Source organism: Ischnura elegans, assembly GCF_921293095.1.
Source record: "Ischnura elegans chromosome 13 unlocalized genomic scaffold, ioIscEleg1.1 SUPER_13_unloc_1, whole genome shotgun sequence".
Classification (NCBI taxonomy): Eukaryota; Metazoa; Arthropoda; class Insecta; order Odonata; family Coenagrionidae; genus Ischnura; species Ischnura elegans.
In genome coordinates this window covers 9152570-9165986 of record NW_025791657.1, presented here as the reverse complement: position 1 = coordinate 9165986, position 13417 = coordinate 9152570, and the positions used below count along the sequence as shown (strand labels likewise).

The 13417-nt window shown below is 36.4% G+C and overlaps 1 protein-coding gene across 1 annotated transcript in view; it reads left to right on the top strand.

Moving 5' to 3' along the window:
- The first annotated feature begins 5447 nt into the window (after positions 1–5447).
- LOC124172015 (zinc finger protein 665-like) overlaps positions 5448–13417 on the top strand; it is a 62117-nt gene continuing 54147 nt past the window's right edge. The window contains exons 1-2 of the mRNA XM_046551415.1: positions 5448–5996; positions 6115–6252. Coding sequence (XP_046407371.1) covers positions 5829–5996; positions 6115–6252 — 306 coding nt within the window. The 5' untranslated portion in view covers positions 5448–5828. The remainder of the gene's footprint in view (positions 5997–6114; positions 6253–13417) is intronic.

Sequence of the window (13417 nt, the reverse complement as noted above, 5' to 3'; positions counted from 1 at the left end):
AATAATTCCTTATTTACTTTGCATATACCCCTATACACACCGTCATCTGGCCCCGGACCAATCCAGCAAGCTGCCACTGACCTATTGGCAGAAATGCGAAAAGTAAAAGGCTGCATTTAGCGTGTCAAAACAAACAGCTACTCTGAGTAGAAAGGGTCTAAGCCACCTATTAGCACGGAGAAGTGAAAAAACACTTGCGCTGAGCCTGTCAGATGCATTGGACCCGCCCATAGGTTAATTATTACCTTTATTTATTTAATAGGATTATTATTAAGCCCAAGTCCACAATCCACAAATTGTGAGAAAAATGAATAAACTTATTGGCAGCAGGGGCGTACCCAGGATGAAAATCAGGGGCAAGCCTTCGTTGCTCAAGTTGTAGATAAGATTTAAACATGGGAAATGTGAATGAAATCAACATTTTAAGGAAACTACATATAACAGCTTTTTATTAGTTTTTAAAATTATTTGATTGAAAAAATATTATTTTTCCTAAAGACATTTGCAATTTTTGCTTCAAGTGGGCAGCTGCCCCTCCTGCCCCTCGCTGAGTATGCCCATGATTGGCAGTTGTTGTAAGTCGTGAGGATTTTCTTGGAGTTCTTAGGACTGTGAAGGCGTGGTATCCATCATTTGAATCTACTACAATCTATTCACTTAACACATTCGCTGCGGGTCTGATTTTCATGAAAGTCGTCAGAATCGGCCGATTAAATGAGAAAGAGAAAAAGAGAGGTTTTTGCACCATATCTTCCATTCAAATCCTGCTATTTACAAACTGCACACACTGGTCAAAAGAGGGAATCTTGCTGAAGGCCATGCACACAATAGGAAGGCTCAGAAGTGGATATTACTCACGTACAGTGGTGGAGAAAGGGCTACCGGCCTGACTGGCTGAGCACTTCAGTTCACGTGCTCCTCGCTGAATGTGTTAATGTTTGTGAGTGAGCTTTTGTAAGAGCCCAAACATAATCAGAAGGCTTCGCTAATGGGGTAGGGGCAGTACCAATAAAGAGAGCAAACTTAACATTAACAAATATATATAACCGCCCCAATTTGTCAATGAAAACAGCGGCACCGACACAATATAACTACTCTATGGAAGGTATTAAGGATAATCTCAGAAGCCCATGACACTGTCAGGTACCACGCTGAATGAGGCACCATTGTTGAAGGCATAGTTACAGATATAATGAGAGATTTGACAACACTGCTCCACCAGCAGATTCACGATGTTAACTCGACGGAAGTCTGAGAGCAACTGCCTGAGGCCACGCCTGCTCGTTGGCCAAGGGAAAGTTGTTTGCCAAGAAACTTTCCCTCTTGTAAAAATCTCTTGAGCACGGGCATGTGGTGGGCAGGAGGGGCTGGTGCCCCCCCCCCCTTAGAGGCGTAAATAAATACAGTTCAGAATGAAAGTTTTGAAGAAAAATGATATTAGTATATATAGGATATGGAACTTAATAAAAATATTTATTTGACTCGAGATGAATGAGAATGTGATTTGCAGCTTCTATAAAAGTCATCTATGAAATGAAACCACAATGGGGAACACGCACAATTTTTTAAAATAACTTAATTATAAGCTCCTTGCCTCAAATGTACTCGCCGAAAATTTTGCGGATGAATAATACTTTTTAGCTGAGTTATGAGTCTTTAAAAATAGACCTTCATCGGCTGCTTGAAAACATGACGTTATCGGAGAGTGACATCACGGCACGGTATCCACTGATGACAGACTGAGGAAGTGGTTAGAAAATCGATCTATGAGGGCTCAAATGCAAATTTGGCGATAGCAATTGCTGTTTTAACGTCAAAATGCAGACTGAATACTTTAGGTTGCCAAGGCTTTGTTGAAACAAATAAAGGGGATTGTTTGGGGAGATTTGGAAAGATTAAATGAAAATAAGTTGAATGCAGATTGTGATCTATGTTGGACACCCACATCATTTGGTTAGTGGAATTAGTGTATTGCAGCATGGATATTCAATAGACAAACGTGTGAAATCCATGTATATCGTGTTTAGTGTCCCACCACTCAAGTACCTCTATTTTCTCACGGGAGAAGATTTTTGCTTGTGCCCCAAAGTACAAAAATAAGAGAAGAAAGTGGTTGATGACCTATGGAATGGAGTTAAATACTTTATTTACATTATCAACGGGATGTTTCTCAACGTAAGTGCACTCTTGAACCAGGGTTACCATAGGTTTTTATCAAATCGCCAGTATTTCTCGGATGGCCACTAAATTTAGGATGTATCACTCATTTCACCTCGTAAACAACCCCAGAAATGTACCTAATAGTCCACCGATTGTAGGATTATATATATAAAGGAAGGTGGCTATTCATGAGAATAAATACTAATTATTATTAAACCACGGGTAAAATAAGGAATATACGAGAAATATGTGGCTTTTGGTAAGGTATATTAAGTATTTGCTGCTGTGCTGCCCATAAAGTTCGCTGCATGTCAACGCAAAATCTAAAATTTCGTCTCGTTACTGCAGTGGGTTTCTTATCAAAACCTAGAACTTGAGTACAGAGTAAATAGTATTTGAAACTTATTTATGTGTCCATAAAATACTTTATTTTACCTTTTCACGATCATTAGGATCTCAACTCCAGCTGATTAGGGAAGACTATCTAAGTTCCGCACAGTAGGTAACTAAGTAAATACATAAGATAGATTTTCAGCTAACAATGGATATATTAAATCTATATGGACAATAAATATATATTTAAAAAGTTCGTAAAATAATTTTCATTAATTGCATGATTATTTTCCAGCTTTATTTTACTCCCGCATCGCAATACTGACAAAGCAATCACTGCTTTTCAGAAAATCAGCCGCCATAAGGAAGTCGACCAAAAGTAAACTGAGGTATTGTGCTTTCTTAAATCCCTCTTACGTCAATTTGTCCTTTAAGGAACTACTACAAAGCCCGATGAAGATTTTTACTTCGATATCTTGCATTCAAGGCTCCACCACTCTTCTCTCTTAGCAAAGTGAATGGAGTACCGTGCGATGACGTCAGGAGGTGTTTCAGGTCATGTGACTTCAAGCGATATTTGAGCATTTTTAATTAGCATTTATTGACGTTTGTGGAGTACTAGGAGAGTTTTGGCTTATATATTTGGAATCGTGAGAAAATTTTCTATTCAATGAGACTAACTAGGATGATGAACAAATTTCATGCATGCAGAAATGCCAAAATTCTCTAAAACCACTGCAAAACTTGGATTAGGTGTGCAAGTATCACTTACTTAGCTCCCAAATGATACTTAATTCATGGCTAACTTTAAGAGAACTATTACATGAGGTTTGTTTAATAAGTCCTTAGAGTCTCCACGAAAATTGTTCATAAAAATTAACAAAATTGCGTTTTGTGTGGTGATAAAGTTTATGAAAGGGTTTACACAAAAAGATATAAAAGTTAACTTGAATGAGGATTATGGAAGTCCTCCTTCTGTGGTTGAGACTATTCACCATATGGTAAATGAGTTAAAACATTGCGATACATAAAAAATGAACGCTGCGGACGCTCTGTGAAAGTGTCTACCCCACAAAATGATTGACAAAATCCACAATATGGTTTTAAGTGCTAGACGAAACAAAGTGCGTGAAATGGTAGGGCCACAGGCATATAGTTATAAAAAATAATATTAAAAGCACAAAGTATGGAGTATATGTTATTGTAAATTTAGCTAAATATTATTCATTCAGTGTGCGAGCAAACCTTTATAACAACTTATTGTTTATTACATACATTAAATGCAAACACCCTAATATTAATAATTGGTTGCAATATTCAGTCAAGTGGTGTGATAATCACTAGATAATTACGTTAAAAAGATTGCAGGTATATTTTTACATGCGTTGCAATCAAGGAGACTCACCTAAGAACTATCAACTTAAAATGACTTCAACTCAGGTGAAAAAATACCTTCAATTACATGGCTTCTCTTGCATAAATGTAAAAGAGAACAATTTACTATGCATCAATACAGGAATCGATGGGCACTCTCTCAATATTCATGGCTGAGGCTAATTTTAACGCGATGTGAGCATTATTCAAGATAATGTTAAATGAAACAATAGCTAAAAATGAATTGAAACCAACTTAACGCGAGCTGAATAATCAACTATATTAAAGGAATTGTGCGGAAATAAACATCCGAGCATATTTTACGGAGCACAAAATTGCTTCATCGACAGAACCTAAACAATAACAATTAATGCAACCATTTACAACAGATAGCATTATTGTCCGCAATGCTTTCATATTTACTACCCATAATTTCATTGCAATACCTTACAAGCAACGAAAAAGTCTCAATTGCAGGCTCTCTGGTCGAATTATGCGAAGAAACGAATTTACCATATTTCAACAACTGTTAATTTACTCAAGTAGACTGCCTATACAAATATACATGCCCCTCGAGTCGAAATTCCCTTCCACACATTATTCGCCATTTTCGATGAAACTGTAATTTTATTCAAATATATAGCATGGGCAGTCGAATCATTGTATGCTTGCATGAAAACATGAAGGGATCACTCCGAATAGTAATAAAGTTTTCGAACATCTACGATTCTCCACTCAAATTTTCAGTGAGCATATAGTAATAGGCTGACATAAAAACATTGAGTATGAAGTCACACCACAGAACTTTACACACGATAAACTAGTTCACAGCTGTTCCATCCATCCTGAAAATTACCATTACCATGTTTTTCCTCATTTTTCCACATCTGCGGCCGAAACATTGAGATTATTCCATCATCATCCATGAAAGCACAGGTTAAGGGCGTTGCCTACTACATTTCCTAATCAAAGAATAAACACCGACATTTAGGGAGTCTTACTTTATAAAGACAAACTTCGAGTTAATTCAGTCAAGCCATATCGTCACGACAACAGAAGAAAAGCAGCAATATATTTTAACGATTTTAACACGCAATAAATAAATGAACGCCGAAACCTAACACAATTACGACGAACTTAAAACATATTTCCCTTTCAATGATTACTTCCCATTACATACAACATGCGTTGGACAAACTGCGAGCGGATATAGGTAACATGTTCAGCATTTAATCCCAAGAAATCATTATTATTACTATGAAACAATGACCTTACCCACCTGTGCACAGCCATTTTGAAATCTTCCCAAACCAACAACAACAATAAACAGCTCATTTCCTGAACGAGATTTTCAAAGGGTATTATATGTATCCAAGGCTTAAATTATTTTTTAAATGTTAATAAAGCCACTACTTATATTTGCAAGTCAATATTCCGCAGAAAACAGAAACAGTTATAAATTCTCCTCTCTCTCATTGGTTGCGAAAAACTGTTATGGCGGTTTTCATACGGGAAAAGGCGGAGCTTCCCAAGAGGCGGAGCTTGCCTCGCACAAGCGCCGCCTCGCGGGTTACAGGTGTCGTGAACCCGCCCCTATTGTAAGCCTGCTATGAGTATGTGCCTCTAGCGGTAACAATCATAACTAGCCAACAGTTAATGTAAACCAATCTTTGCTTGCATAATCTTATATTAACATTGATCATTTCATTGCTTATGACAATTCTCGTTAGGTCTCTATCCAATTTGCTGCGGTGTATTTTTTCTTTGAGACGATTGTTAGTCTTTTAAGTTTTATAATTTAAACTTATCTTTCACCGTGAGCATTATAAATAACGAATTCATTCATCATTGTAATGAATTTAGTTTCCCCGACGAATTTGGAGATCTCAGTCAGTCTGTGTTGGTGGTTTCATTGACGATTTAATTTATTCAAAGATTAATTGAGTGGTTGAAATCAAAACATGAATCGTACCGCCGGTATTTTCTCGGTTTCATCGGAAAGAAATTCCGAGAATACCCTGTGCAGACTATGCATGAAGAATAATGATTGTTATTACAACATATTCACTTCAAACGTAGCTTGCAGAATAACGGTGAAGGATGCCCTGCATGGTTTACTTGGTTTAGAAGTAAGTGGCACATTACCTGCATCTTTTCGATGTTTAGTTTTCATATAACTTTCTCTATTCAATGTCATGAGCATAATGTTGCACTCTTTTAATGTATAGTTGTTGATTGCTCTCTTAGGTTGGATTGGGAGATGGCCTGCCTACCACCCTTTGTCCACTGTGTTTGAAAAAGCTCACGGAATTCAGTGTTTTCAAAAACATTTGTTTAGAATCGGACGCTAAACTCAGAAAGCTGTCTGGGAGTAATTTCTTTAGGGTGAGTACTTTCTTTTATTCGTATTTGAAGACTGGTGCATGGTATGTTTCGACAGCAGTGACAAATCAACGTAGATTCGGACTCAACTATAGTAGAAATTTGATAGGATTTACTCAAAATTTAAATCGATTTTTTACACGATGCCATAATTCAAGAAAATAAATACGCACATTCGATTGGAGATAAGAAAGTAATTAGAGCAAATACTTTTGTTAAGTTATAATATTAGGGAATTTTAAAGGACTTTGACTCCGTGCAAAGTGCTTGTTACCTTGGAGATGTTAAGAGAGAGAGATGTGTTGGAGTGGTGTTAAGTGAAGACGTTCTGTGCTATGACACAATCCTTTATAAAATGCTGGGTAACCGTCAAATGATCAAACAAATCTCTTAATATTTCCTGCTATACATGAACTGTGATAGCGCTGTAGATTAGTTTCTTTATCGATGGCCAAGCTTAAGCTCTAATGCTCGAAAAAAGTATCATGTTTTCATTGAACTCTTGTTTATGTTTTAATTTGAATTCTTGAGGTTTGCGTTATTTATAAATACATACCTGCCTACGGCTCAGACACTTTTTTCCATATTCAAGGCTTATTATGCGAAAAGATGAGAAGTACAATGAATGCAAAAGTTGCCTAGTGTTGAAAATTGCGTTTAAGCTTTGAAAATGATTGTTGCAAAAAATGTCCTTAAACACGTTTTTTAAAAAAGACGTAAAATTGAAAACAATAAGAAAATAACTGAACTGTTTATTTGATTTAAACATGGCTTGTGTGGTGAAAAACCATTTTTAATTAATTTAGATGATTATCCTACATGTATGTAACAATCTTCACATTCGTGGCTAGGCCTATGATAAACTGTATTGCATTTTTAATATTTTTGGAGTGGTAGAACAAAGTTTTTTGTGTGAACTTTAGCTCTGTGCATTTTGATTATTATAATCAATTTTGAGGTATGTTTTTTACTAGTTTTTGAACACATTATTTTCAGATAAGTGATTCTGTAAGGTATTTACTTATTCACATAAGTTTTTGTAAGAGATTCTATGGTATGGGGAATGGATTAGTGTTGCATTTTGTAAATAACTCTTGTGTAATGATTTTTGAGTATGTGGCCAGAAGTTGCCTTTTGAGCACAGAGTGCAGTGAATTAGTTGTTTTAGATTTTTGTCCGTTATATTTTCAACTTTATGTTTTCGGTTAAGAACTTTTTCACCTAAATTTAGAGCTCAATATGCATACAGATAATTGAATGATCTACGGCTGTTTAACAGTTGAAAGAAAATGAATTAATTAAAAATAAGTTAATAATTTTGGTTCATGAGTATGAGCGTGATTGTCCTAGTTTTATATTTTTGTATTTTTCTTTAGTTTGAGTGGGTCGCTGGCGTAGGCGGAAGCTTGAAAACCAGAGTGTGTGGGTTTGAGATTGAGACCTACGCTGAAATGTGTTCTTCGGAGCAAATCCGCATGGTGCATGAGTGTGAACGTGATTTTCCAAGTTTTACTTTTTTGTCCTTTTCTTTTGTCATCATTCCAAATTCCCCATCCCCACCTTTTGGCCTGGCAAAGAGTACGGCCTTGGGGAAAATATTTTCTTTCAGCTCAGAATGCATGTTAGCTGTATTTACTTTTTATTTTAATGAGTGATTAGATTAAGAATTTAAAAACGTATATGGGTCATTCCAATTCAAATCAACTAGGCCATGACACCCACCGACTCGGATTTTCATGAAACTTATCACGGTCATACATTCTGGTATAATGAGAAATTGTGTACAATTTTAGCCCCTAATTGTCAATTGTTGATGAAATATGAGTAATTGAAATTTGGGCGTGACCCCTAAAGTGCCGCAACGTGCAACACATGGTGATATTTATTTTCATCCATAACTCCATTCCTGTGGGATGGAAAGGCATGATTTTTTTTCCTAAAGCTAAGTGGTCCATTATGATCCCACGATTATCATTAAATATTTACTGCATGAAGTAATTCAGCTGCAAAAAAATAAAATTTACAAAAAAATCTCGCTTGTACCAATTTTCATTCTCAGCATCCACAGGGAAAGGCCATGCGAATACAGACTCATGGTTCAGTTTAAAGTAATCACTAATGTATGAGCAAAGATCCTTATGAAAAAAAAATCTTGAGTCTGACGTTCCTTTTAGTAAAAAAAAATACTCATTCATGGTCACGGGAAAAAATGGCTCTTTTTCAAGGCACAGTGATATTACACAATTTAGAGGAGATATAAGCTTATACTCATGATTAAACAATATTGGAGCATGCATTATCTCACTATAGTGTAAGCTACTGGCTCTTATTATAGGAAACACATAAGCAGTCATGTGAATGTACTCCCCCACGTACTGCTAATTTTGTGCTATCTGAACTATTCGAGCAGAGGGAGTTTTAATTTAAAAAACTGCATGATCCATGGTACACTATTACATCCTACGTTCATTTTAATCTGTGTCCAAAGACCAAATACATTTCATACTATTGATGTGGAGGTATCAGGATTACTAAGGTTCTTGTTTATCTTCTGTTTAATGCCGTAAACTATTCATTGCATTAGTTGCTCAGTGATTGCTCTCTTGCCTGTTGATATTGGTCCCTAGTATATCTGATAGGGTGGTTTCCTATTTTTTTAAATCCTTAAATGGAAATATTATTGCTCCTGGAGTACAAATTTCATGCTTTTACATTTTTAAATGGCATCTATTTTTTGTGATTTAATGAAAATTGAAAATCTCCGAGCACGATAAAGCAATGGCAAAGTATGAATGCTGGGAAAAGCCCATGTGAAGTCTGGCTGCTGATGTGTGAGGCTATGAACGCCACTACGATGCAGGCTGCTTGCTGCCGAGCATGGCTCTTGGGTAGAGTACCCTGCCGGCTGGTAGCGCTTGGCTTAAATAAGGATTCTTAATACCCTATGAAACGAAGGAAACTTTCCGACCATAGGCAATTTTAATAGGTGATTATTAAGAGATGTTTCTCTGAGCTCTGTGCCTTTTGCATGCATTGGTAATCTCAGACAATGTAAAACTCCTATCTGCTCGTATAGCATCTAGGTCCCTGTGACGTCACGTGGAGTGGCATCGCATGGGTGCCAATCTGGATTTTTTCAATTGAGGTTAAAATTGACCATTTACATTCATCTAAACTGGGATTTCTAAAACCAAATAATTTTTATATTATGAATACACTCATGGTGGGTAATGAATCGCAATCAATGCCTTTCGTTTTCTTTGATGAAGAAAACTACCCTTATCTCGAAATTTCAGTACTCCAGTGCAATTTACCATTTGAAGGGTGAATCGCGCCCGGTAGGGTCTTCCGACCTGTTGGGATGCGTGGGACATTTTGTGTCCATGGACATTTTCTTCTCCTCGTGCGCGCTTTTCTTCAAGTCTATCTTCCAAGATCAGACTGAGGATTTCATACTTTTCTGCCTCAGTAAGGTCTTTTGTGTAAAGTTTGCACTGGGATAATTAAAGTAAGTTTTGAGTTCTCTTTTTTAACTTAAATATTTTTCAGATAAGTAATTTTGTTGGATGTTAACTTTCTCAGAAAAATTTTCTGTAAGAAATTCTCTGGACAGGGAATGATTGAATGACTGGTGTTCCACTTTGTGAGTAAATTTTGTGTAATGTATTTTGTGTATGTAGTCAGAAATTATTTTTTGAGGACAGAATGGATTGAATTAGTGGTTTTAGAATTGTTTTCTGGTATACTGTCAACTTTATGCAGATGTCTTTGGCAAAGAACTTTTTCACCTAAATCCAGAGCTCAAAAAGCATGATAGCTTTATTTACTTTTTACTTAACTGAGTGATGAGATGTAAATTTAAAAAATCTCCTAAATTTGTCATCCGCCAGGCTATTGATGTGGAGCTGTCAGAATTTCTTAGGTTCTTTTTTTATCTTCTTTGTTGTGCTGTACAGTATTCAGTGCATTGGATGTTCAGGCATTACTCTCTTGATCATTATCGTATGTAACAGTATTCACAATCGTGGATTGCCATACAATATGCTGCATTTTTTAATGGATTTTGAGGAAGGTGTTTTGAATAAAATTTACACTGCGAATCTTCAATATTATTTTGATTTGTGAGTAATTCTATAGTGTGGGAAACGGAATGGTCTTGAAATTTTAAAATAAATTTAGTTAATTGCAATTTGAGCATAAGGCCAAAAATTGCCTTTTTGAGAATGCATTGTAGTAATTGTTTGACATTTTTTCTGTAATATTTCTTTGGCGAAGAGCTTTTTCACTTAAATTTAGAGCTCAAAAAGCGTGTTTGCTGTGTTAACTTTTTACTTTACTTAGTGATGATATTTGATAGTTTAAAAAAATGCTTAATTAATAGGTTTCATCCACCAGACTATTGATGTGGAGCTGAAAGAATTTCTTATAGTCTTCTTTCTCTTCTTTGTCATGCTGTGCACAATTCAGTGCATTGGCTGTTCAGGCATCACTCTCTTGACCATTGAAATTGGTCCCAAGAATCTCTAACTGCTGTCACATCTATGATGTTTTGTACCCATGGACATTTTCCCTTTCCTTCAACTCTCTCTTCCAAGATCAGATTGAGGATTTCACACTTTCCCTTCTCAGAATGTTGCCAACATATGAGATTTACGCCATCTCTCCCAGAGTTCATCTTTGAGTACATGTAAACAAGACGTCAAGAACAACAGAAATGCATCAAAAACATATTCCACGTCAAAGATTTGTATTTAAAGACATCACTGTTGAAGACAATAGGGTAGTTTCCTTCATCAAAGAAAACAAAAGGCAATAATTGCGATTCGTTACCCACCATTAGTGTATTCATAATATACAAATTATTTCATTTTAGAAATGCTGGTTTAAACGAATTGCAAGGGTCCATTTTTATCCTCATTTGAAAAGGACCAGATTGGCGCCCATGCGATGCCACTCCACGTGACGTCACAGGGACCTAGTTTCTATAGAAGAAGATAGGAGTTATACATCGTCTGAGGTTACCAATGCATGCATGAGGCGCAGATCTCAGGGAAACATGTCTTAATAATCACTTATTAAAACTGGCTAAGGTCGGAAAGTTTTCCTCGTTTGATAAGGTATTAATAATCCTTATTTAAGCCAAGCGCTACCAGCCAGCAGGGTACTCAGCTACCCGCTACCAGCCTGTGATGTATCTGCGCTAAGCCTTGCCTCAAGGTCACCTCACCGGGCGGGAGGGGGAACCAGAAATACGACGTACGGAGAGATTTCCCGGCATTCATACTTATGCGTCGCGTTTTCGCGCGCTTGAAATTTTTCACTTTTCATTTAATCGCGAAAAATAGATATTGTCATTTAAAATTCTAAAAGCGTGAAATATGTACTCCAGGAGTAATAATCATTCGATTTAGACAATAACGGCCGTATTCATAGATTTCCGCTAAAACACGCTAGTAGGGCGACTAACTTAGTCGGCTACTAAGACCTTTTAGTCGCCTACTAAGATATGGTATTCATGGATTCTATTGCGTGAGCTACTACGAGCTACTAACTTAGTATGCTACTAACCAGCTCGGCAGCCGATACTCGGTAGCGATTTGGGTTCAACCCGCTAGGCTACGCTTGACAACACTGCATCTGACTCCTCCGCGGCGCGGAAAATTCGTAAAACTTTCAAACAAAAGCAATTGATTCAGCAAAATGCATTGAAATTTTTACTTCATAGCGGATAATTCGATGCGATATCGCATTGCAGACATATTTTTTGATTGCTGTACACAAAAATTATGCAATACCATTGGGAAAGGGTAGATTTATGAGTAATACAGAAGCATTTGTATGTTTGAGATGCAGTTATTGTTGTACAAACGGCCGTGTATTCATTGATCATATACATTAGATATTGTTTGCACTTCCGATATTTGTTTCCATTAGTGTATGCGTGATTAGTATGGAAAAACATAATTAGCAACGTCAGTATTATACATATCTGTATTCGGAAAGCAGAAATACACCTCAATGTCGGAGTAGAAACGAAAACTTTTGCAATGGAGAAATGAAACGTTAAGAAAATAACGTTGAGATAAATGTGTGAATGATACACATTTATTATGTTTCAAACACCTACGTGCGAGCAATTAGTAACATCTGTTTGGAACTCCTAAAATGTTAGTCAAGGAAACAACAATCTGCTTCGCTACATTTAAATATTTCAAATATTGACAGCGTTCGGAAATATACGACATATACTTTACTAGAGGTGGTTAATGTAAAAAACAAAGCATAATTAACGTAACTTGTTTTACTTATTTATTGCTGATCATATCACAAATAGCACTACAACGCACACAACATTTCACTTCACATTTCACGAGCTGTCTTTATGACACTTATAATCCGTACATTCTGAATCAACTGGTTCAATGAAAAGCTTGACTCACACTTAATTTAAAACACTATAACGTAACTCTAGTAAACAATGATAATCAGTTTTCCAATCACTCTGCACACACCAAAAGAATTTGCACTCGTTGACGTTCGAAAGAATTCTTCACATCTCACTTCCCACTCATCACTAATGATTTAGAATCAGCTGATGTTATTTCACATTACCAGACAATGAAATAAATAGGCTGAAACTAATTTTTAAACCAGAAATTGTAACATCAACAAACTTCCAATCTCACTCTCCACTATCACTCGTACCGTACCCAAAACAAAAACAACAGCGCAACGAAATACGCGAAATGTAAACACTGCCGAAAACTCACGATAAAGTGACTAGAATTAGGAATATAATCAAACACAAATCATAAGCGTACAAACGAATGAAAATTTATAAGCGTTTGCTGTATCCCTAAAGAACAACTGCTTCAAATATGAAACATATCCCCTTCGCAACAGCTAGTAGATACCTTTGATCGAAATGGTTAAACCAGTATGAAAGAAATAAATAATTTTGTCGAAGCTCATACACTCACAAATCACTTCACTTGTCGCTTCACTCTTTACTTCATCGTCAATATGCAATCAATTCACTTAGGGGCGCACTGAATGTACAAATGGTGTTCACTTACACTAGAGGCACAAGTTCACCGCAAGTCGTAGTTTCCTCGCAGCTACAAAAAAACTTTCAATTCCTGTCAACAATTGCACTACATACGTTGCC